This window comes from Alexandromys fortis, unplaced genomic scaffold, assembly GCF_014885135.2.
Source record: "Alexandromys fortis isolate MF-2015 unplaced genomic scaffold, M_Fortis_MF-2015_v1.1 scaffold_57, whole genome shotgun sequence".
NCBI classification, from domain to species: domain Eukaryota; kingdom Metazoa; phylum Chordata; class Mammalia; order Rodentia; family Cricetidae; genus Alexandromys; species Alexandromys fortis.
The window spans coordinates 6,858,072-6,882,947 of record NW_026067941.1 but is presented as its reverse complement, the minus strand read 5'-3'; the positions used below and the strand labels follow the sequence as shown (position 1 = coordinate 6,882,947).

General features: G+C 46.7%; 1 protein-coding gene across 1 annotated transcript in view; it reads left to right on the top strand.

Moving 5' to 3' along the window:
• Positions 1–1,803: 1,803 nt before the first annotated feature.
• The window catches only part of Zc3hav1 (zinc finger CCCH-type containing, antiviral 1), a 44,273-nt gene continuing 21,200 nt past the window's right edge, over positions 1,804–24,876 (top strand). The window contains exons 1-3 of the mRNA XM_050147972.1: positions 1,804–3,049; positions 16,726–16,861; positions 21,577–21,829. Of these exons, the coding sequence (XP_050003929.1) occupies positions 2,742–3,049; positions 16,726–16,861; positions 21,577–21,829 (697 nt within the window). The 5' untranslated portion in view covers positions 1,804–2,741. The remainder of the gene's footprint in view (positions 3,050–16,725; positions 16,862–21,576; positions 21,830–24,876) is intronic.

The window sequence follows — 24,876 nt, the reverse complement described above, 5'->3', positions numbered from 1 at the left end:
GCTACAGAGAAACCCTGTCTCAATAAATAAATAAATAAATAATTGTATGTGCTAGTAGCCTGGCTACTTGGGTTTTATATGTCATCCTGTGTCCCTCACCCTCTACGCTTGGGTGAGGGACACAGTCTTTTTTTTTTTTTTTTTTTTTTTTTTTTTTTTTGAGACAGGGTTTCTCTGTGATTTTGGAGCCTGTCCTGGAACTAGCTCTTGTAGACCAGGCTGGTCTTGAACTCACAGAGATCTGCACGCCACCACCGCCCTGCATTTATTATGTATACAATATTCTTTCTGCATGTATGCCTGAAGGCCAGAAGAGGGCACCAGACCTCATTATAGATGGTTATGAGCCACCATGTGGTTGCTGGGAATTGAACTCAGGACCTTTGGAAGAGCAGGCAATGCTCTTAACGGCTGAGCCATCTCTCCAGCCCCCCTACCTCACAGTCTTATTTGATTGTCTAGCCTTAAAGGAAACCTTAGAAAAGAAAATGAAGCAGAGAAGGAAGGGGTTTTCCACTCCAGTAACTTAAGGTCCACGAATGCAAAGGGGCTTTTGTGCAAATAAAGGTTTTATATTGGATCGGATATTTTGATTTTTGCTTTAAAAAAATTCATAAAAGTCTTTCTTACAAGATAGGGGTAAAAAAGATAATATTTTAATTCCTTGTCTTAAGCACAAGTTTTTGATGTATTTGATGGAAAAGACTCATCTTTAATATTGCCTTTGCCCAGTTACTCATCCATTCACAGGAGTGACTTGCTCCTTCATGGCACCTGCTCATAGTGTCTAAAGGGGGTGGGACTGCTGTTTTCAAAGCTGGGTAGTGATGTCTGAGAGGGAAGGTTGTCCCTTTCATTTCTGTGTCTTTAGAGTTACTTTTGTAAGGATTACACCGAAGACAGTCAGTAAACACATTGATCTTACTTTGTTTGGTAAGAACAGTCTCTGGAAACCCGTCAGACAGAAAATAAGGCCAAGTGGATTAAAAAGATGACTTCAGAAGCGGGAATCAACAAGTAGCCAGGGGCCCCAGGCTGGGTTACTTTTCATACCAAATAACTGTTCCAGGGAGTCAGGGTAAGCGCGACTGCGAACGGCCACGCCCAGAGTGATTCTCATTCAAGTTTCTGGAAGAATTTGAAGGAATTTATTTCTTACTGATTTGGTTTCAAATTTTGAATTACATTTATTGGGAGGGAGGAGGGAGAGAGAGAGAGAGAGAGAGAGAGAGAGAGAGAGAGAGAGAGAGAGAGAGAGAGAGAGATTGATTAGAGGACAACTTGCAGGAGAAAACTCTCCCTTCCAGCATGTAGGGGGCTCAGGGGGGATCAAATGTTGTATTACAGGCAAGTAATCACCATACCAAGCTATCAATATTATTTTAGTGTTTTTTTTAATTTATTTTATTTTTTTTTATTTTAGTGTTTTGTGTGTGTGTGCGCGTGCACGCGGGCACCCATGCATCTCAGGCTTACAGGACTCACACTTTTGCTCCTGCACCAAGTCTGCTAATTTAAAAAAAAAAAAAGTTTCTTTCCTACCTGATCAGTGGTCCTATCCATTCATTCACTTCGAAGCGCTGAAGGGAAAATCCCTTTTCTTTCACAATTTGGATCTAGAGTTTTAGGGGCCTGCAAATTAGCCAAGACTATAGGTGAATCCAAGAAGAAACAATTGTCCTAAATAAAGGGTGGGGGGCGGAAGGCAGACAGGTATTTTTTTGCATTTCAACAGGAGAGTCTGGAAGGATCTATTGAGCTTTTTTTATGCTATTGGCCTGGAGCAGCTGACTCTTCTGGAAACTCCCTGGGGGATTAATTTCGTTAGCCTTTGCTTTCCTCAGTGGAAATCTAGGAAATATTTCTTTCTGCCTCTACGGCATTTTAAAAGGGTTCTTTTAAAAGTCATCTTTATTCCAAGCGGGGGAGGAGGATATTTGGGGATGTTCTAAGCATGCCCGATTGTGGCTTCTTGTCAGGGATGATTAAGCAGTTGACTTGGGGCAGCAAAATTGGCGATTTTAGTTAGGGAGGCCAGGAACGAGGGAGAGTAACAATCACCGCTCTCTAAGAGGGGCTCGGTGGTACGTAGAAAGTGCGTAATAGTCCCAGACCTGGTGCCGCGCGATCAGGCCCCGAACAGACTTTTGAGAAACTCGGTGTCGTCCGAGCTCCACCTGTTCGTTCAAGTTATTTCTGCAAGTGCAAGTTCGGTTAATATCCGCGTCCTAGAGTGGCTGCGAGAATTGACGACGGCGGCAGAGCGCCCAGCTTGGAGGAAGGGCTCACCACGAACAGCTCTTTCCGGGTCTGGGTGGGGCTGACTTGAGGACGCCGCCAGTGGGCCCCCCAGGATGCGTCACTCGCCTCAGGCTTATCAAAACTCCACCCGAGTCCCAAGAACATCTTTACTTCCTCTCTTCCTGGTAGCAGCCTCGCAGTCCCGGGCTGTGGGGATCTTACGTCTAGCCTGGACCCGAGGGTGTCGTCGCGCCTGCGGACCCACCTGCGCAGCCTCTCTTTCTTCTCATTCACTCTCCCGTGCCGGGGACTCTAAATCTGACCCCTGGACCTTCCTGGTGAGGTAGGGCCGCGACGCCACTGCCGGAGCTGGAAAGCGAAACCGCTCTGCTCCGCAAACGGCACCGCCCGCGTCCGCCCCTGGGGCCGCCCGTAAGTTTCGATTCTCCGCGAAGCGGTGTCCCGCGCTGCGGCCAGAGCAGCGGCAGCCATAGCGCGCCATGGCCGACCCCGGGGTGTGCTGTTTCATCACCAAGATCCTGTGCGCCCACGGGGGCCGCATGACCCTGGAGGAATTGCTCGATGAGATCGCGCTCCCCGAGGCGCAGCTCTGCGAGCTGCTGGAGGCGGCGGGGCCGGATCGCTTCGTGCTATTGGAGATCGGAGGCCAGGCCGGGATCACTCGGTCGGTGGTGGCCACCACCCGAGCCCGCGTCTGCCGTCGCAAGATCTGCCAGAGACCCTGCGACAGCCTGCACCTCTGCAAGCTCAACCTGCTGGGCCGGTGCCACTATTCACACTCAACGCGGTGAGTGCACCGGGACTGGGGGAGCCCGTCTGTCCGGGGACGGTAGGGCTGCTTCCTGGGGGAGGATGTCGCTTACTCCTCTTTCCCTCTCTCCCTTTTCCTCTTTAAGACCCCGAGGTTAGTCGTTCCCAACATTCCTAATGGTGCGACCCTTTAATGCTGTTCCTCACGTTGTGGTGACCGCCCCCTCCCATCATAAAATTATTTCCGTTGCCACTTCATAACTGGCAATTTTGCTACTGCTATGAATCGTAATGTAAACAACAGTGTTTTCCGACGGTTTTAGGCGAGTCTTGTGAAAGGGTCGTTGACCCCCAGGTTGAGAACCGCTGCCCTGGGCTAAAGCGCTATTTCCTAGCAGACTAGACTGCTCCTCCACCTTTTTCCTTCCTTGCTATCCCGGCTGTTGGGATCACCCCAGCGGTGCTGCGCACTCTCCTGTGTCTCCGGTGCACCAACCCCGGGGCCCACTGTGGCCCTCCACTCCTAGACTCTCCACGTTCCCCTCTTACTACCTGGCTAGAATGCCCCTCCTTGAGACTACCAAAGATGTAGTGGCCTCCACTCTTCCCTGCCTACTCTGCGTGGTGGTCCGCACAAGTGACCAACCCGTTCTTGAGACCCATTCTCTCAAACTGCAGTAAAGTGTGGTTTAACGTCTCAGGCAGCTGCTTCTGTTCATACTTGATTTCTTTTCGCTTCCTAAGTAACTGCAGGCATTTCCAAGGCTTAATTCAAGTCTTTTATTTAGCTGTCTTCCAAATTTTGTCTCCAAATTTCTCTGAGAGGGATCACTCGCTTGGGTTCCTCTGTCACTATCTCCCCAGACAGCTTCCAAACACACATCCCTCCCCTGCGAAGGCCTGTGCTTTGAATCCAGCGGCTCCATCTCCCGCGTCTGGGAAACCAGTGCCCTGGTCACATGGGCCAAACTCTTTCCAAACAGGCTCTCCAACCTTACTCTCGACTTTTGTCCAGTTTATATAATTTTTCATCCCTTCTGCCCTTTCCTCTTCCGGATCGCACTTCTGAGTGTTGCAGAGGTAATGAATAGTTCCAATGCTATTTTTCCCCCGAACTTTGTGTGTGTGTGTGTGTGTGTGTGTGTGTGTGTGTGTGTGTGTGTGAGATGGTGGTGGTAGTACTGAAGATGGATCTAGTCAGGCCTCCTGCATGCTAGGCAAGCGCCCCACCACTGAAACCTTAGTCTTTTCGAGCCAGAGTCTGATTAACTTGCCCGGGCTGGCCTCGAATTTGTTCCATAGCCCTTGAACTTGGTTCCTCCTGTTATACTCCCAAGAGGTTGAGATTGAAGGTCTTTCCCTTCAGGCCCACACTTCTACTCGGTTATTTTTTTCTGGATAGAGGATTTTGCACACTTTAAAAAACTGAATGTTGCCCTGTTTTGGAAACAGCATGATCATCAAACTTTTTATTATCCATTTACTAATCAAAACTTCAGTTACCTCCAGTGTGTGTTTATCAAAGCATACAAAGGATTCAGAAGGTTTTCAATGGATGGAGCAATATTTTTTAAATTGGATCAAGAATTCATTTGGCTCATTGGATATTTGAAGAGGTGCTTCAAATATTTATTTTTTTATTTGAATGTTTTATGTTATGATGCAACAGTGTGAAAGCCTTTCTGACTTACAGGAAGTTAGGTTTAGCACAAAGGCATCGCAGTTGCTTGCAGCTGAAGAAATCACTGAGTGAAAAGGAAGGGAAGTGGTTAGAGGTTAGAAAAGGAAGACCGTTCTAGCACTGTGCCGAATGGCAGCAGGGTTAGACCCTTTGTGAGTCTTTTCTCTGCCCTTGCCTGTTCTGAGAATTTCTTCTGTAGTGTTGGCTTTTAGTTTTACACGGTTCAGTGTTTCTCTACAGTTCTCAGCCTATTGATAGGTGGCGCACACCTTTAATGCTGGCCTTGGGGAAGGGGGAAGGGAAGGGGAGCAGAGGCAGGCAGATCTCAGTGAGTTTGGACAACCAGAGCTGCCACACAGAGAAACCCTGTCTCGAAAAGCAAAACAAAACATAAAACCAAAATAAATAAATAAATAAAAGGAGAGGGGAGACAGCCGAGCCTCCATGTACCCATCGTTTTGATTCAACAGTTTTCAAAATATGGCCTGTCTTGTGTTGAGTATTCTTATCTCCATCCCCAGCCCCAGTGATTTACATTAAAGCAAATCCCAGCGATACCTCCTAAGTATCTCTAACACACGAGAACTATGTTTTACTAGTATTCTCACGGTATAATGATCATTTTTAAGAAAAAAAAAATGTCTCTAGCATTGGCGGTGGCACGTGCCTTCAATCCCAGCTTGTGGGAGGCAGAGGTAGAGGAATCTTTTGGAGACCAGGTTCAAGGCCAACCTGGTCTACAAAGCAAGTTTTAGGACAGCCACAACTACGTAAAGAAAACCTGTCTTGAAAAAAGCAAAACGAAACAAGTCTTGCTCTCCCTCCCTTAAAACAGGGTCTCATTGTGTTCCAGGCTGGTTTAGAACTCCTCCTTAGGCCAAAGATACCTTGAACTTTTGGTCCTCATACCTCCCCATAAGTGCTGGGAATACATAGTTGGCACAACCAGAGCGGGTATATGAGGTGCTGGAGCCTCAACTCAGGACCTTGTGCATGTTAACAAAACACTTTACCAGAGCAACTACATCCTCAGCCCCCCCAACAATTATTTTATTATTATCAGGTAATTCGATATTCAAAGTCTCCTGATTGCCTTACAAGTCTAACTTGTTTTTTTCTGAATAAAACACCTATATAGACATAACTGTAATTACTTTGATACCTAGCCAGTATGTTTTTAGAACTGCCATTTCACTTTGTTGCACACATGTTTAGAATTTTTAGTTTTATGAATTTTGTTTTTATTTTTATTTTATGGGCAGTAGTGTTTTGCCATGGGTTTTAGGGTCCCTTAGAACCAGAGTTACAAAGAGTTGTGAGCGGCCATGTGGGTGCTGGGAATTGAGCCCAGGTCCTGGAAGAACAGCCAGTGTTCTTCACCCCTGAGCCATCTTTCCAGCCCCATGAGTTTTGTTATTTTTGTCTGATTTGAAACAACCACTTTAAGTTCACAGGCTGGCTCAGAAGCGGCACATTGCTGTATTTTGAAAAATTATATATGCTAGAGGGATTATTTTGTCTGTTCAAGTTTGGGTAGGGATAGACTCTCCAGAGAACTCATTATGGGGGGAGCAGTGTTTCTTCTTGGAACTTGCTTGTGTAGACCGGGCTGGCCCCAAGCTGACAAAGATCCATCTGCCTCTGCCTCCAGAGTGTGCTGGGAATAAAGGCACGCACCATCATACCCGGCCAGAGTGTGTTTATTTATGTGTGTGGGTGTTTTGCCTGACCGCCTACCGCTTCCTTGTGCCTGGTACCCTCTGAGGATGGAAGGAAGCATCAACCCCACTCCCCACCTCCCCAAACTGTAGCCACAGACAGCTATGAGCCACCATGGGGTGGCTCAGGTCCTCTGGAAGAGCAGCCAGTGCTCAAAACTACGCGGCCATTTCTCCAGGCCTAAACTCTCCTCAAAGTCTAGGCAACTTAAAAAAAAAAAAAAACAAAAAACCCACCAAGTTTGTTTTGTAGTATTTTCCCTTTAGCAACTCTTAGAGAATTTTGTCTTCTAAAACCTGACATGCGTGAGTGATTCTGGCTAATGGGGCCAGCTAGCCATTAATACCCACAATGATATACTGTATTTGTATCTTGTAGTGTAATTTGCATTTTTGCTGGTCTTAGGATACTTTCTCTGTAGTACCTTTATTTATAGATAGAAATTCTCCCGACCTGGTGTTCCTGCCTTCCCTTTTGTAGTGCTTCTGGCTATACATTTTAGTTGACAACAGGTCTTCCCTACGTAGGCAGTGAAGCCTTGTTTGGGCGCTCAAGTTTGGACATTTCTGTTTGCTTTGCTGACATGATATTCCCAAACCTGAAATTCCAGTCCCAGGTGTGACACAGACACTATTTATGCAAGAAGCGCCGTAGAGACAATGACTAAATTAGTCTTCATCGTAGTCCCGAGAGTTCCGCAGACCAGGCCTGTTTCTGCTTCGAGTCCCCACAAACCCTTCCCTTTTAAAGAGTATTTTAACATTATTATTATTGTTTTGTATGTGTGTATAGGTGTTCAGTGTGTGTACCGCAGAGCACACGTGAAGTTCATGTGTGTACTGTAGAGCACACGTGAAGTTCAGCACAGACATGTGGATTTGGTTTTCTTCCTTTTTTTTTTTTTTTATAAGACAGCGCCTTGCTAGGTTGTGCATGCTGGCCTCAAACTCAAGAAAATCCCCCTGCTTCAGCGTCTTGGGTACTGGTATTCCAGGCATACGTCATCTGGAAAGGTGGCTCAGCAGTTAAAAGCACTTTCTACTCTTCTTGGGTTCTGTTTCCAGCATCAGCATGCCAGCCCCAAACCATTTGTATCTCCAGTTTTGTGGGATCTGACACCCTCTTCTGGCTCCACAGGCACCAGGTATGCATGGGGTGCACGTAGGCAAATTATTCATAGATAAGATAAAAGATAAATAAACCTAAAATAAAAACCTTACCTTCATCAGATGGAGCAGGAATAGGGGTCTTTCAATTTTTTTTTCCTGAGGCCACTGTACCTTGTAGCTGGCAGAAGTGACAAGCCAACCCTATTTGTGTGACTTCTTTAGCTTCTCCACTGTCTAGTAGCTGTATGCTACGAGATCTTCCATTAACTCAAGTTACTCTTCTTGCAGGCGTGATTTCTGTTGAACTGGTTGGAACAGATCGTCTTAAGGTTGTCTTGTGACTCTGGTTTCTGTCAATGCGGGTGTTTTTTTTTTTTTCTGGGCTCTTTCCTGCTTTTAAAGTATTCAGTGCTGAAACTTAGACTAGGTGTGGGGCCTGTGAAACGGCTCATGACGCAAAATGCTTGCCTTGCAAACCTGGTGACCTGAATTCAATTCCCAGAATCCACCGAAGGAAGAAGATCAAATCCACAAACTCGTCCTCTGGTTTCTACACGCATTGGCATGCTTGTGCTCCCGTGCACGTTACACACTAGTGCTCACACACAATGACAATACATTGTAGAAGGGATGTAGAATGACGGTCTCTATTTTCAAAGTTTTTGCTTGTTTCTTACGTAATGAAAAGCCCCCGAGAGGCCCGAGCCTATTCGTGTTCATCCTTCAGTCCCATTCTTTCGCCTGTTTCCACGCCTACAAACCGACAGGTGATTGGGTTAGGGTATTTGTAAACTCTTGAATTTGCAGATTCAGTCAGTGGCTGATGGAAAAATAAGCAGGGGGACAAATGGAATCATTGTTCTCCAAGTAATCCCCGTAGAAAAAGTATTTACATAGCATTTCCATTGTATCGGGGTTTGTGAGCCATCTCAGGGAGACACGCGGGAGGGTGTGTGCCGGCTACATGTAAATGCTGCACCCTTTACATCGGGGAATTTAACATGGGTATCGGCATCGAGGGGGACTTGAAAATCAACCTCTCGGGTCCCCAAAGGATGGCTCTTCCTGCTTCCTTTGCTCTTGTCTGCTCAGCCTGCTTCCCCTGCTCTATTTCCTATTCTCCTTTTGCCTTGAGCTTTTTTGGGTCTTGGTTCTGGTCTTTGCCAGGTTGTATCCCTACCTAGTTTTAAAAGGCCACATAGCACCAAGGAATCACACCCACCTCAGACCTGTAACACCGCCTTCTCCGTGCCTACACCAGGCTCGGGGTCCTTGGGCCCATGGAATTCTCGCTCACGTTTCTGGAGTCTACATATGTCTCCCTGCATCTTTCTACATGGGGAAAGAAAAGGCTTATACAGTCTGATGCCTTCACTACCTCAGGTTGTTAGTTTTGTGGGTGTAGGGAGACCCTAAGGAGAGAAGTGACTGGAACTGGAAAACAGGGCTGCTGTCTCCCACTCTGAGATTGTGCAGTTTGAGTATTAGAAATTCACATTCATAATAATTGTCCTGGTTATTATGGAGCAGAATTTGTCACAATAGGAGGGAAAACTCAATAGATTCTTAGCTTGACTTACTATATATACATGTATATATAGTAAATATATTATATTTTTATGTGTAGGCATTTCATATGGACCTTCATTTGCTGTACACCTCAGATTTTAGAGGGGACTATTTTGCTTTATTAAGGCATAAAGTTTTCTTCCCTCATTATTAAAATGGACATTGTTTTTAATTCTTTTGCTACTAAATTACAATCTTTGACTATTTTGATTGTTTGTGCACATCTTCCTTATAGAACTACCCTAAGTTTTATGAGATGATGATACTAAACTTTTTTTTAAGTTTATTTATTATGTATACGGCATTTTTTCATTCTACCTGCATGTATCCCTGCAAGCCAAAAGAGGGCACCGGGTCTTATTATAGATGGTTGTGAACCACCATGTGGTTGCTGGGAATTGAACTCAGGACTTTTGAAGGAGCAGCTGAACCACTGAGCCATCTCTCCAGCCCCCCCCTTCTTTTTATTTCGTATCAATAAGCACATTCTTGGCTTACTTGTTTTGATTTATGGTTGCGCAACTACTACCGCTATCAATCCAGTACAGTTACTTCATCACCCCAGAAAATGCCCTCAGGCCTGATTCTTTCCCTTCCCCCCATACCCCCCCCTCCAGTGTATTCTGGCCCTTTGCTCTCAGTGACGTCACACAGTGTGGCCTCTCTCTGGGGCCTGCCTTGCTCGGTTCAGGCGGAGTGTTTGCAGAGCTTTTAGTTGAGCAAGTGGCACGTGGTTTTGGTTTATGTACTGGGGAGGAGCCTTCCTGGGAAGTTCTTTCAGTCTGTAGAGTCCGGCACGCACCTCCTCAGGCCTTCAAGGCACGTTTGCTCGTTTCTGCGACCTGGTGACCAAGCAGGGTGCACGCCGGAAAAACCATTTTGGAATCTGAAATAGATTTGTTTCATGTTTTTGTTTTTTTTTTTTAATTTTACTTCCATCAAACTTGACATTTAGTGTCGGCAATGTTCTGCAAAAATGAACTAAGAAACTCCGTATAAGTAATACTTAAATGATTTAAAAAAAAGTCTGAACAGCGACAAGCATTTTAATGTGCAGGTACTGTGCACCAGCCTGTCGCTCCACTGGGGCTCCACACAGCAGTGTGACCACACATCCTTCGTGCTTTTGTGTTATACTGAGATGGAGAAAAAGAAGAAAACACCTTCATTAAGTCTAACTTTGCTTTCTTTTCATGAATTTATTTGCTTTGTAACCCTGATGGTGTTTTCTTCCAAACAGGAATTTGATCTTTACATACAAGTTACTTTGGAGTAGGCAGGGTCTGGAAAAGGAAAGAGGAGGAAAAGATACTGGAGGCCAAGCCTGTCAGGTCCAAGAAACAGGCAGGCCTTGAACTTAGTTTAGTGAGGGGGTGACCTTGAACCTCTGATTCTCCTGTCTGTCTTCCTGAGTGCCGGGGTTGCAGGTGTGTGCCTGGGTTGCAGGTGTGTGCCGGGGTTGCAGGTGTGTGCCTGGGTTACAGACATGTGCCGGGGTTGCAGGTGTGTGCCACCATGCCAGCTTTTAGAAGGCAGACATCACTTTAACCACATTGGAGCAGGGGAGCTGAGCTGGTTGGAGAGAATGGACCATTTCATAAGCCTGGAACTGTTTAGCATTTCAGAGAAGGGAATTTAGTGTTTTAGACGCTCACACCCTCAGGCTGAATGGGGAAATTCGCTTTCACAAATATTTTGACTCCTCACTCTCGTCAGAACATGATGAACAGATGCAGTCACCCCTCGGAATCCCTGGGTTGGGGGCCTTCCGGTACACTAGTCTCTAATACAGAATGATGTGGTTTTTACACGTGACCTCCCACATACTTAAGACCATCCCTGGCTTATGTGTGCTCCCTAAGACGATGTGAAGGCAGTGTGGCTGTTTATTCTGAAGTGCTGAGGAAGTGACAAAATCTGTCTGAATGAGGGATGAGGACGTGACTGCTTCTAGGTGCGGTTGAGGAGGAGGAGGTTTACTATAAGAACAGGAGGGAGAGAACAGCCTGAGGCATCTGGATGAGACTGAAAGAGACAGGAAGAGAATAGCGGAGAGAGTCGCTGAGGGCCAAGAGGCCACAAGAGCCAAGAGGGCACATAGCCAAAATGGCTGGTTTTATAGGAAAAGAAAAGGGGTGGGGGGAGTGAAACTCAGAGACTGGAGAGGTTTAGGGTAGCGGCATACCACCAGCTTGGAGGACAGGTATTTGTGAGTAGGGAGAGACTGGCTGCACATTGAAGTATCTTGGGAAAGAATAATGGTGCCAGTTTCTTGGTGGGTCTGTGTGTGTGTGTGTGTGTGTGTGTGTGTGTGTGTGTGTGAACCCACAGAGACCAGAAGAAGGTATTGGATACCTTGAAACTGGAGTTACTGGTGGCTTTGAGCTGCTCAATGTGGATGCTAGGAACCAGATTGGAGTCCCCTGTGAGAGCACTGAGTGGCCTCTCTAGTCCCATACTTTTAAAGATTTAGTTAGTTATGAAAACAGGCATGGAGATCTTGTTTGAGGGTTTTTTGTTGTTGTTTTGTAGTGGGGACTGAACCCAGGACTTCACACACGCTAGGCAAGTGTGTAACCCCCGAGCTAATCTCCAGGCTGGGCATGGCATGGGGGAGAGGATTTTTCCACGTCCCTAGGAGATCCAATTGGTACCAGTTTGTCTCACCTTTGGTCACAGATCTTTGTCTCTCAGCTCCCTCTGGGCCTGGGTGTTCTGACCTCACTTCTTGTTGCAGCTTCAGGCGCTGCCATGTTGTGACAGTTGCCTGGGTTCCCTTTACCCCCAGAGTGTTGCCGTGATGTGGCTGTGGGAAACAGCCTTTTAACCCCACTCCTTCCCTCCCTGCATAGCCTTGGCTGTGCTGAACTGTTTGACTCTATCCTAGTGAGCAACTGTGCACAGGAGGTGACTTCACAGGAGGTGACGTATCCTATCAGGACTCCAAGGGCAGGCCAGTACAGAGGCCTGAATACTAACACAGATACCATCTTTCACACATCCTGGTTCTTTTTCTACCAGTTATCTCAGTGTTTATCAGCCCCATGGGGTCCCTGAGGAAGGAAAGAATATTTCAGTGTAGTTCTCATCTAAACCCAAGACTCTTGGTTTTCTTTTACTATGATCTTTGGTTGAGCAGCTGGTATGTTTACTTACGGGAACACCCAGTCAGGAACTTCATTCAGAACTGACTGGGGAAAAGCCCAACCCTCAAGTCCTGGCCCCAGAAAACCCTGGGCTCACTTGGGGCCTCTCACCCGTCTCCGGGTGTGGCTGGGGTCAGAGCATTCGCTGCAGCCCTCGGTGGGTGTTCACATGCTGCCTGGGCTAGATGGTTTACTACGGCGTGCCCCTCGGCTGGGGAGAGTGTGGGTTAAAGCAACATTTTGTCTTGTGGATAGAAGGCAAAGGAAAAAGGTCATTTATTGTTAAGCTTGGTGTCTGAGAGATGCCCCTGCCTCTAGAGACGTGGCCGGCCTTGCTCCTTTTCCAAAGTTACCCTTCATTTCTTACGACTGGGGGAGCCATTTGCTTCTTGTGTATCTGCTCTGGAGCCAGCGCACTCTGTAAATGTTTGCATTGTCCGGGGCAATTCATGCAGGATTGTAAACAAGCTCTTTTTCAGTCTGGGTGCTGGGGGCACCTGAGGCTCTAATCAGCAAGACTTCCCTGTGGGGAAGGGAACCATGACTACTTCCAGGGTCGCTTGGGAGCCAGCCATTCAGTAGGCTAACAAACCCTCCAATTGAGACGATTCTTTTCCGTGCTACAAGTTGAAGACTCAACTGGCAGATCTGGGATGGGACCCAGAGGTTGCATTTCTGACAACTTCCCTGTCGACTCTGGTTGGGGGGGCACTTTGAGAGGCCCTGGGAGACACCAGTCCCTGGCTTTTGAGAGGCCCTGAGAGACACCAGTCCCTGGCTTTTGAGAGGCCCTGGGAGACACCAGTCCCTGGCTTTCGGCTGGGTGTCAGGCTCCGGAAGTAGGGTGGATCTGTGAGAGGAAAGCCGAAGGAGGCTTCAGCCTTGGCTCCTCCAGAGGACCTAAGTTCGATTCTTGGCAACTACCTGGTGGCTCACTACCATCTTATAATGAGATCTGGTGTCCTCTTCTGGCCTGCAGGCAGGCAGAACAGTATACATAATAAATAAATAATTTCTTTTAAAAAAAAAAAAGCCAAAAAACCTGTAAGAAGCAGCGGAGGGAATGCCTGGAGCCTGTGGGGAAATGGAAACAGCCAGGGCCTGCTGGGGTTGGGGCGCTAGCCACATCCAGACTAGACATGCAGCAGGTGGAAGTCCTGTTGGAGGCTGGGGGATAGTAGTTTGCCCCAGGATGGAGATGAGAAACGAAGAGTAAAACTGGAGCCATCAGAAGGACAGCATCAAGAACAGCAGCCAGCCCAACTCGACCCCTGTTTTTAGACAATCCATACCTTGAGTGGGCTTCCGAGCAGAGGGAACCGCATTGTCATGCCTCTGGTCAGGATGTCTGGGCTGGACCCAAAAGAAAAGCGAGGCTTCCTTTACTCTTTTTGACTTAACAGTTGTCCATCTCTCAGAGTCAGGAGGTGGAACCTGTCTGTCTGTGGGAGTGTCGGAGCAGGTGACTTTACCCGCTGAGACACTGTGCTGGCCCTGGGCAGCTAGGTTATGCTCAGATCTGTAACAACAAGAGCCTTAATGGGAATGGGAGGTAAGGGAACTCCTGCACCTCTGTCAGAGCTGTAACAGGGTGTGGGGGTTGAGGGGCGGGGGAAGGGTTACCTTCAGAAGCTCTTCTGCTTAGCAGCCCCCTCAGATCCTCCCTGTGGCCTCAGGGAGTCTGCGATAAGGTGCAGTTTCTGTCCAGATGCTGAGGGTTCTTGGTGGGGGCAGTTATCTGAAACCACAGAACAGAAGCCAAAAGTTAGCAGAGCCAGGTCACCCTTATCAAAGAGCACCAGAAACACCCTGGAAGCCAAGGTTAGCAGTGCGGAAACTTAAGGAAGGGTGTGTCTGGGAAAATGGCTAGGATGGGGGCCAGCAGCAGCCCTTCCCCTTTCTTTCCTTGAAGCAAAGTGTTTGGGAGGGCTGGCTGGAGTTAAAGGACTCAGTGGCCAACAGGGTTGTGTCTGTAAATTTTTTTTTAAAGGTTTTGGTACATCTGAAGGCTTAGTAACATTGCTGATAGTGACCTGTGTGTATACACACACATGCACACGCATGCTTGTGTAGGGCATCATTCCTCGGGTGCTGTCCATCCTCCTTATGTGTTGAGACAGGTTTGGTCACTGTGTTGGAACTCATCAAGGGACTGAGTCAGCTGACTAGTGAGCCCTAGGGATGGGTCTGCCTGTGTGCATGTCTCTGGTGCTGGAACTGCACACAAGCTACCAGGTTGTCATAGATGCAAGACATGCACGCACTTCACTGGTTGAGCTGTCTTTCTAGCCTATGTGAATGACTTTTAAAAACTAATTTTTTTCTCTCCTTCCTTCCTTCCTTCCTTCCTTCCTTCCTTCCTTCCTTCCTTCCTTCCTTCCTTCCTTCCTTCCTTCCTTTCACAGGGTTTCTCTGTGTAGCCCTGGCTGTCCTGGGACTCGCTTTGTAGACCACGCTGGCCTCAAACTCACAAAACTTCTCTTGCTGTGTCTCCCAAACACTGGGATTAAAGGCGTGCGTGCACTGCCACCAGCTGGCAAGACTAATTCTTAAAGAATGATTTCCATCTGGATGTTCCTGTTTGTGAAAGCCCACCAGATTCCATAAAATCATTTTGCATTCTGTTTACCAGGAATAAACAGCTGAAAAATAATAGTGGTAATATTTAATATTTAGAAATTAAAGACAATTATTAAAGGAAAAGTTTTAGTTAGAGATAAAAATTGAAATAAGCCCTGGATAAAACAGCTGCTAGTTTCTGCCCAAGACCCAGATATTTTAGTACAGTTACTACACAGGTAATATGTAGTATCATTTATAGAGGTAAGAGAATTATGTGCTATTTTACAAAAATTGAGACACTCTGAATAGTGTGTGTGTACAAAAGTAGTCAAGCTCATTAAAGGTTTTTGAATAGCATTCAACATCATCGTGAATCACTGTGTTAATAGTTTATGTTGTAAAGGACATGTAAATTATCACCATTGGTTCCAAAGCAGAATGGGTTAGTCAAAACACAATAGAGATTCTAAGAGTGAGCCATCTGGTGGGCAGTGGCTTCTGAACATGCTGTTTCCTCTTCCTTTGCCAGTTTTTTCTTCTTTCACAGCTGTGTGCAAAAGAAGTATTATAACAGTTAAGGTCAGAGGTTATGTGTGCATGTATCAATTTGTAAATTATGTACCCCTCCTGATTCAGTTGTTTGGTAAATATATCATTATTGTTATCATCATCATTAGTATTTTGTTTATTGGATTTTTGTTTGTTTGTTTGTTTTGGCTTTTCGAGACAGGGCTTCTCTGTGTAATAGTCCTTGCTGTTCTGGAACTCACTCTACTCTGTAGCTCAGGCTGGCCTCGAACTCACAGAGATCCGCCTGCCCCTACCTCCCAAAATGCTGGGATTAAAGACGTGAGCATCACTGCCTGACTTATTAGGGGTTTTGTGTGTTTGTTTTAGTCAGGGTCTCTCTTTGTGGCCCTGGCTGGCCTGAAACTAGCTATGTAGATAGATCAGGCTAGCTTCGTGCTCCTATCTATGCCTATCAAGTTCTGGGTTTAAAATCATATGCCACACACCTTTATTTATTTATTTATTTATTTGCTTGTTTGTTTATATTTTAACCTCTGAGGCAGAGGCCTGCAGATGACCATGAGTTTGAGACCAGCATGGTCTGTATTTCAAGTTCCAGGCCAGCTAATGTTATATGGTGAGACCTTGATTTTGCTTTTTGTTGTTGTTGTTTGTTTTGTTTTTTTTTTTGTTTTAAGTATATATTTGTCTGTGTGCCGTCAAACTGAGGTCATCAGGTGCTGGCAAACCTTTATTACCTTTACCCATTGTGCCATCTGGCTGGACCAGTGTACCTTGGAAAATTGTATTTTCTTTCTGCAGAATTGGTTATGTTAATTACTGAAGGATACATTATTGATTTTTGCTGAGTGAAAATGAGTCTTTTTTTTTTTTTAATCTAACTTACACATGCTAAACAGGTGCTCTTCCACTGAAATCCACTCTTTTAAATTTTTTCTTGGTTGTTTGTTTTTCAAGACAGGGTTTTCTGTGTAACAACCCTGACTGTCCTGGAATTTGCTCTGTTGACCAGGCTGGCCTTGAACTAGCAGAGATCCACCTGCCTCTGCCTCCCAAGTGCTAGGATTAAAGGTGTGTGCCGCCACTGCCTGGCAGTAATGGATTTATTTCATGATGGCATTTTTTGTATATCCATGCTGTCACGCTTCGGTCTTTCTTACTTGTTCCCTTCCCCCAATGCCCTGGCCTGCCCCTACCCTCATCGTCTTGGTAATCCCTTCTTCCCCTTTGGAACTTGGGAACTCAAGATGCCTTCCTCCCTCTCCCAGGCCTCCATCCGTCGCGTGTGTCTGTGGCTGCCTTCCCTTCCATTTCTGTGAAGCACACTGACAGACAGCTGTCCCCCCTTTCTTCTGTGAAGCACAGACACTGACAGCTGTCCCCCTTTCTTTTCCAGGAACCTTTGCAAATACTCTCACGAAGTTCTCTCGGAACAGAACTTCCAGGTCCTGAAGAACCATGAACTTTCTGGGCTTAACCAGGAGGAGCTGGCAGTACTCCTGGTCCAGAGCGACCCTTTTTTCATGCCTGAGGTAGGTCCTGATTCTCATGTTAAGTAGCAGGCAAGAGTACTATGAGCAAGCCAGCCGAGGTGATGCACACCTTTAATCCCAGCAGCCTTGCGAGGCAGAGGCAGGCAGATCTATATGCCTTGGAGACTAGCTTTGTCTCTGTAAGCGAGTTCCAGTCCAGTCAAGGCTTTCTGCTGAGACCCTGTCTCAACAAATTTGGGTCTGGATGCCTCCTCCCCTAGGGTGCCAGGGGTTCCACTGTGATCAGGATGGGTTGAGGACACCCATAGTGGGATTGGTTGATGCTTTACATCAGGGTGGCCTTTGGATTGAAGTTGGAAAGATAGAGGTACTTGTTGTATTGTTATACAAGAGACTTATACCTTAAACTCAGTGATTAAGAAAACAAACTTTAGGGGGCTAGAGAGATGACTCAGCAGTTATAAGAGCACTGACTGCTCTTTCAGAGGACCTGGGTTCAATTCCCAGCACCCGCATGACAATTCACAACTATGTATAAATCCCGTTCCAGGGGATCTGATACCTTCTTGCCAATACACATAAAAATAAAGTTAAATAAATCATTAAAAAAATTCTTTAAAAATGAAGAAAACCTATTTTAAGTTTTTTGCCCCCTTGATAAAAAGGGGTTAAAAAAAAAAAAAACCTCTTCAAGGGCCAGCAGGTTACAGCCCAGAGGCCAAACCCTGGGCTGCCATCAGAGCACAAGAAGTTTCCTGGAGCACAGCCGTGCTGACGCGTTTACAGGTGGGCTGTTTGCTGCTCCCCCTCTCCAGGGGTCACTTGAGAAGTGGAAGAGAGACTGAGGTGCTTCCTGTCTGGACTGTTGCAGGAGTGTGCCGCCTCTGGGTCTTGCCCAGCTCCGGGCAGGGAGATAAGCGGCATGGTCAGGCAGAGGGTTCCACACTGTCTTCTAGGGGTTCACGCGAGGAGGCTGGCTCTGTTGTCGTCAGGATGTGGCACTCCACCAGCGACAAGGGACTTGTTACTGGTCACCAGTTTTCAGTCAGTGCGACCGCAGATGGGAAGCCGAAGGCAGCAGTTTACACTTGAAGAAACTGGACGTAATGGGTAGCGCATCTGCTCACATCTCAATGACCAGTGCTTATTACGTGGTCCTTTTAGCTGAAAGGGAGGCCGAGAAATTTAGCTTTTGACTGAATGACGGACTGCCAAGCGCTTCTATGGCTGAAGGAAAGACGGAGACAGTGTAGATAGTCGTGCCTCATCTGCATAGGCCTATAGACCATCACTAGATGTTGCTCAAGGTCTGACCTGAGAATAACCCTCATGAGAATCCTTCCCTGTGTTCACAATACAAAGTCAGTACCAGCCTGGCACAGAGAGGAAGGCAAAGAAACACAAAAAGAAGGGTAGGAGGGCTGCAGAAGCTGCACAGAAGGTTGAAATCCAGATTTTCCTTCTAGGTTAGACAAGAGAGCCAGTGGAGAGTCCTCGAGGATTCGACCATTTGGGGAACAAAATCAACAGATGATTTTTTTTTTTGAGGTGGCTGCTGCGCTTCAGCAGCTGTGAAGGTCGGGCATTGTGCGAGAGTGCTGCATTGAAAAGAAAGATACATAAGGGGAAAACAGTGATGAATCTGATAATTCTTTGGGGAGGACCTACTCTTCCCTGCCACAGCTCTAGAGTTCTTTGTAACGCTATGCCTGCTCTACACCCCACGCGCTACACGGTTCATGTGAGTTGGTTGGGCAAGGGGCTGGAGATTGAAACAGACACACAGAGACATGGGTCTCCTTCTACACACTTACTCTCAGCTAGCTGCAAGCCCCCCCAGAAACCACTCCCCTGCCATCAGGAACTCCTGAGGGTCTCATGCTCACAGCAGCTGCAGGACAAGTTGTTTGCTCAGAGCAGCTGCAAGCATAGGAAAACAAGCTGTTTACTCTGGCAGGGGGGGTCACAGGAAATTCAGGGTCTGGGGGTCCACAGTCCCCAACAGTTCTTTAAGTACTTAGGATGCTTTCCCCCACGTCTGCCTATTTTCTCCCTCCCCTCGTCCTTCCTTTCCCCTCTTCCGTAGATAATCCCAGTCCCTTTTATCATCATTCATCACCCGCCTTTCACCACCACGGTGACCTTGGACAGAGTTCCAGACCCTTCTGGCATCATCGCCTCTGTGATTTAAGATTTAGAAGTGCCGGGCAGATTTCTATGAGTTCCAGCCTGGTCTACAAAGTGAGTTCCGGGTTAGCCAGTGATATGGGATTCCCCTCTGTATGCTGCGAACGCTGTTGGCTAATAAAGAAGCTGCTTTGCAGCCCAGATGGGAATTCCAAGCAGATGGAGGAGAAAGCAGGCAGATTCAGGGAGATGCCATGTAGCTACTGCAGGAGATAGACGCGGAACCCTGTGACGATACACAGATTGATAGAAATGGGTTAATTTAAGATGTAAGAGCTAGCTAGGCATATGCTAGAGTCATTGGCCAAGCTGTGTTGCAATTAATAAAGTTTTAGTGTGATTATTTCAGATCTGGGCAGCCGGGAAATGAACAAGCAGCCTCTGTCTACAAACTAGGGCTACATAGAGAAACCTTGTCTCAAAAAACAAAAATAAAAACAAAAACCAGCATGTATCAGGTACTCTATTAAATACTGAATAAAGTAGTGGACAAGACACACTTCCCTATTCTAAAAATTAGTTGTTCAACAGTAAGTTCAATGGATAAAGAACTTGTCTCCAAGCCTGATGATCTGGGTTCAGTCCCTGGCCCCCACATGATGGGAAGAGAGTATTGACTACCCCAAGTTGTCCTTTGTACCTCAAAATGTCCTGAAACTCATTCAGCTGTCTAGCCTAGGCTAGTCTTGAACTCCTGGCTCTCACGGCTTAGCTGCTATGTGCTTGGATTATAGGCAGTGTACTGTGCACCCCTGCTCTTGGATATGTAATTTTTTGAGACAGGGTCTTAGTTCTCACTTGAGTAGCTTGAACTCCCAGAAATCCACCTGCCTCTGTCTCTCTCCCTAGTGCTAGGATTAAGGTGTACACTTCACCTGGCCATTATTTTGTTTTCTTAGAGACAAGATCACTGTATGTAGCCCAGGCTGACCTCAGACCATTTCCACTTCTTGAGGGTTCATATTATAGATGTGCTTAGTGTACCTGCTACCGGGGTTTGAACCCAGGGCCATGTGTATAGCAGGCAAGCGCCGGACCAACTGAGCTACAGCCCAGCTCCTAGGCTAGCATTTCTTAATGTGTGTCCAGGTGCTTATGGTCCAGACAGCACACTTGGAGAGCTGTGGTCCAGACGCAGAGTCTGTAGTTGTCACAGGCACTCATCTGGTGTTAGAGGCTACCCATGTGGCTCTCTTGCTGTTGTTCCTGGAGTCAGACTCCTCCTAGCAAGCCGGGCAGAGCCAGTTTAAACAGCCTCTTAGACCAAATATTTTCAACTTCCAAATGCCTGAGAGTTCAGGTTTGTCACGAATCATCCTGGGCTCCTCATCCAATGGTTCGAATACTCGCCTCAACAAGACAGCCTTGTATTTTGTTACTTACTCTGCTTCACTGTGGAAAAGCAAACAGAAACTAGAGGGTTGCTGGGTCCCTGAGGTCACTCTGCTGCGAGGTCATCTGGCTTCTTGGAGAGCCGCCCCTCAGCCCTGCAGCCATTGGCCTGATTTCAGTTGCAGCATCTCCGTCTTTAATGGCAACTCCATCCCATAGAGCTGTGTGCACAAATGCACATAGAGCGGTGGTTCTCAGTCTTCTAACGCTGCGACCTTTAATACAGTTCCTCATGTCGAGGTGACCCCTAACCATAACATTATTTCATTGCTACTACAGAAATGAAATTTTGCTGCTGTTATGAATGGGGAAAAGGGTGTGTGCACCTTAATTCCCAGTACCTGGCAGGCAGAGGCAGGTGAACCTCTTAAGAGTTTGAGGCCAGCCTGGTGTACACAGAAAGTTCCAGGCCAACTAGGGCTACATAGTGAGGCCCAGCCTCTATCTCCTCTGTCTGCCTCTCTTCTTCCTCCTCCTCCTGCTGTCTCTACACCCATTCCCTCAGATATTTGAAAAGATCTTCCTCTGGCTATCAGAGACCACATGACAGAATTCCAAAGCTGCAGGTAAGACACATGTCTTTCAACCATAGAAGTCAGAATCTAAACTAGACTTCCTCCTTTGGAAGGACGTCCTTTATGGTGTCCTGTGCGTAGCTTGCCATTTGAGTTTGATTTCTCCGAGAATTATCAAATTCATCACTATTTTTTTTCTTTCTTTTTTTGGGGGGGTGGTTTTTTTTTTTTTTTTCTCGAGACAAGGTTTCTCTGTTGCTTTGGAGCCTGTCCTAGAACTAGCTCTTGTAAGCCAGGCTGGCCTTGAACTCACAGAGGTCGGCCTGCCTCTGCCTCCTGAGTGCTGGGATTAAAGGCATTCACCACCACCGCCCTGTTTATATTTCTTTTAAATGCAATATTTTGCACTGAGCTTGGTAATCCTCCTTGCCCCAGCCTCCTGAGAGCTGGGCTACAGGTATGTACCACCATGCACGCTGTCATCTGTTAGCTAGCCTGCGGATCTCTCCTGTCCCCAAATATGTCACCAGTTGAACCCATCTCATCCAAAGAGATAGGCTGTGTGGCCATTGTTTTTCTGCTTTTTACAGGAAGGGGGCTTGTGCATTTAACATGTGTGGCAGATGTGAGGTGTTCTTGCTCATTGTTCTCCCCATGTAGATATGCAAAAGCTACAAAGGAGAGGGCCGGAAACAGATCTGCGGGCAGCCGCAACCATGTGAGAGACTCCACATCTGCGAGCACTTCACCCGGGGCAACTGCGGTTATCTCAACTGCCTCAGGTCTCATAACCTGATGGACAGGAAGGTGTTGGCCATCATGAAGGAGCACGGGCTGAGTTCTGATGTGGTCCAGAACATCCAGGACATCTGCAACAACAAGCACTCTCGGAGGAACCCCCCTGCCATGAGAGGTGTGCCCTTTGCCTTTTTCAATTGTGCGAACTTTCAAATAAACAGAACTTACAAGGAAAGAAATCTACCTGTAAAATCTCAGCTTCACTGCACAAAAACCTCCTTCTTCTCCCTTCCACACCTTTCCTATATGCATGCACCACTTTAATACACTTGATAATGATTTACACGCAGCTATTACAGCCCCTGATTTTAAATAAGTTATTATTGTCAGGTGTGTGTGTGTGTCTGTGTTTTGTTTGTGTTTATGTGTGTGTGCACTCACACACACTTACATGTCCTTTAATGCCAGCACTTGGGAGGCAGGGGCAGGCAGATCTTTGATTTCGAGGCCGGCCTGGTCTACCTAGAGTCCCAGGACAGTCAGGACTACATAGAGAGATCTTGTTTCAAAACCAAATAGTTTAACAAAATGTTTATTTTATTTATTTTCAAGACAGGGTTTCTCTGTAGCTTTGGAGCCTGTCCTGGAACTAGCTCTTGTAGACCAGGCTGGCCTGGAACTCTTAGTCCACCTGCTTCTGCCTCCCGAGTACTGGGATTAAAGGCGAGTGCCACCACCGCCTGGCTCAAAATGTTTATTTTTTTTCCCTTGAAGCTTTCTTTTTTTATATATAGTGAGAATGAAACAGTTTTGAGATTCAGTAGCTATTAACTTTGTTTCAGTTGTTTAGCCTCTTTCTCTGTGTGTGCATACAAACACGCACACATACAATTTTTAATTGCAATTGCTTACTTATTTCATGCTGAAGTCAGAGAGTAAATTTCAGGAGTCAGTTCTTCTTCTGTTTTGTGGGTCCTGGGAAATTAGCTCAGGTGAGGGAACCATCTTGCCAGGCACACATACTTTTATTTGTTTGTTTTGTTTTTGAGACAGGGTTTCTCTGTGTCACTCTGGCTATTGTAGAACTTGCTCTGTAGACCAGGCTGGCCTGGAACTAGGAGATCCTCCTGTCTCTGCCTCCCACACCTGGCTTCAGCCTGCTTTCTTCTAGAACCCAGAACCATCCGCCCAGGGATGGCACCACCCACAATAGGCTGGGCTCTCCCTCATCAATCATTAAGTAAGAAAATGCCCTGCAGCTAGATCTTCTCAGTTGCGCTTCCCTCCTCTCCGAAAACTCAAGCTGTGTCAGATTGACAGAACACTAGCCATCAAGACTGTATTATTTGGGTGTGTATAGCTGCATGTGTGAAGGTCAGAGGACAACTTAACAGGAGTTCTAGAGAGAATTTGTGGCAGGTTACCAAATGAGCCCTCTCACTCCTTGTCTTTGTAAAGTAGATACAGGAGGAGGTGACGTCTATGAAGCAGATAGAATACCTGACTGACTCCAAGATGCTAGATTGACGTGGTAAAAAGCTGCAGCTCCTTGTGTTTCGGCAATGGTTTATGGTTTACAGGAGACTTTCCCCCAGAATACTTCAATGTTGTTCCTCACAGCAAAACTATGAACAATGGCAGGTTTATTATTTATTAACCTCACTTAAACATAAAGAAGCAGATGCTTAGAAATGGTTAAGCAGGGGCTGAAGAGATGGCCCAGTGGTTAGAAGAGCACTGACTGCTCTTCTAGAGGACTCAGGTTCAGTTCCTGCACGCACTTGGCAGCTCACAACTGTCTGTAATTCTAAGATCTGGAATACATGCAAGCAAAACACCAGTGCACATACATTTTTTTTTTTTTTTGGTTTTTTCCAAGACAGGGTTTCTCTGTGGTTTTGGAGCCTGTCCTGGAACTAGCTCTTGTAGTAGACCAGGCTGGTCTCGAACTCACAGAGATCCGCCTGCCTCTGCCTCCCAAGTGCTGGGATTAAAGGCGTGCGCCACCACCGCCTGGCCCACATACATTTTTTTTTTTTAAAAAAAAGGAAAAAATTGTTAAGCAGCTGGACTTGGTGTATGTCTTTAATCCCAGCACTGTGAAAGCAGAGGCAGGTGAATCTCTGTAAGCTTGGTGCCAGCCTGGTCCACAGAGTAAGTTCCAGGATAGGATATCCAGGGCTCGATTACACTGAGAAACTCTGCGTCAAAAAGCCAAAACCAAAAAGAGAGAAGTGTTAAGCAGCTTTTATTGCAAGGAGCTTTAAGTCATGCTTAGCCACCAGAGAGCACTGTGGAGATGACACCCAGAGCAGTGTTTCCGAGCTGAGCAGAGCACGCTCGCTCTGACTCCACACGCACGCTTGTCTTCTGCACTCCAGGGCTCTGAGCAGCCGGTGTCTGCAGAGGCGGGTTTTGGTGTGTTCCCTGTGGGTTCACTGTGTGGGGGAGAGATTGGTATTTCCTGCCGCTCCTAGTTCTCCTGTGGAGTTGGCCATCATGAGAGGAGGAGGTTTGCTTTAGCTACGTAACCGTTGTCCCGTCCCCTTTCCTCTATCAGGACAGTACACACGTGCTCCTCAGAAGCACACACACACCCACCTTTCAAATCCCTTTCCACGGCAGCCATCATGGATGTACAGCACACACCCAGACTTCACACTCTGGATCATTCCTTCTGTAGACTGCTTCCAGGAGATGTGCACTATCACTTTTCTGGAAAGAACACAACGGCTCCACCAATTTGACTTTTATAGTGCTATTTTATTCTGTCTATGCTATAACAAATAAAGCTTGCCTGAAGATCAGAGTGTAGAACTAAGCCACTAGTTAACCACAGAGGCCAGGCGCACGCCTTTAATCCCAGCACAGGAGATAGAGGCAGATGGATCTCTGTGAGTTCAAGGCCAGCCTGGGCTACTCCTAAATTAATCCAGTCTAAAAGAGAAACAGAGCCAAATCCCAGTGCTTGGGAGGTGGAGACAGGAAGGAATATATATCGCTGGGCGGAAAGAGGAGTATAAGGCGGGAGGAGACAGGAGCTCAGTGCAGTCTGAGGATACAGTCTGAGGACAGGATCGCCCTTTTGGTCTGAGCATTGCTAGAGGTAAGAACTCTAGTGGCTGCCACTCTGCTTCTCTGATCCTTCAGCTTTCATCCCTGATAGCTGACTCCAAGTAGACCAATTAGAATTCATGCTACAGGCTTTAGCTTTTCCTTTTC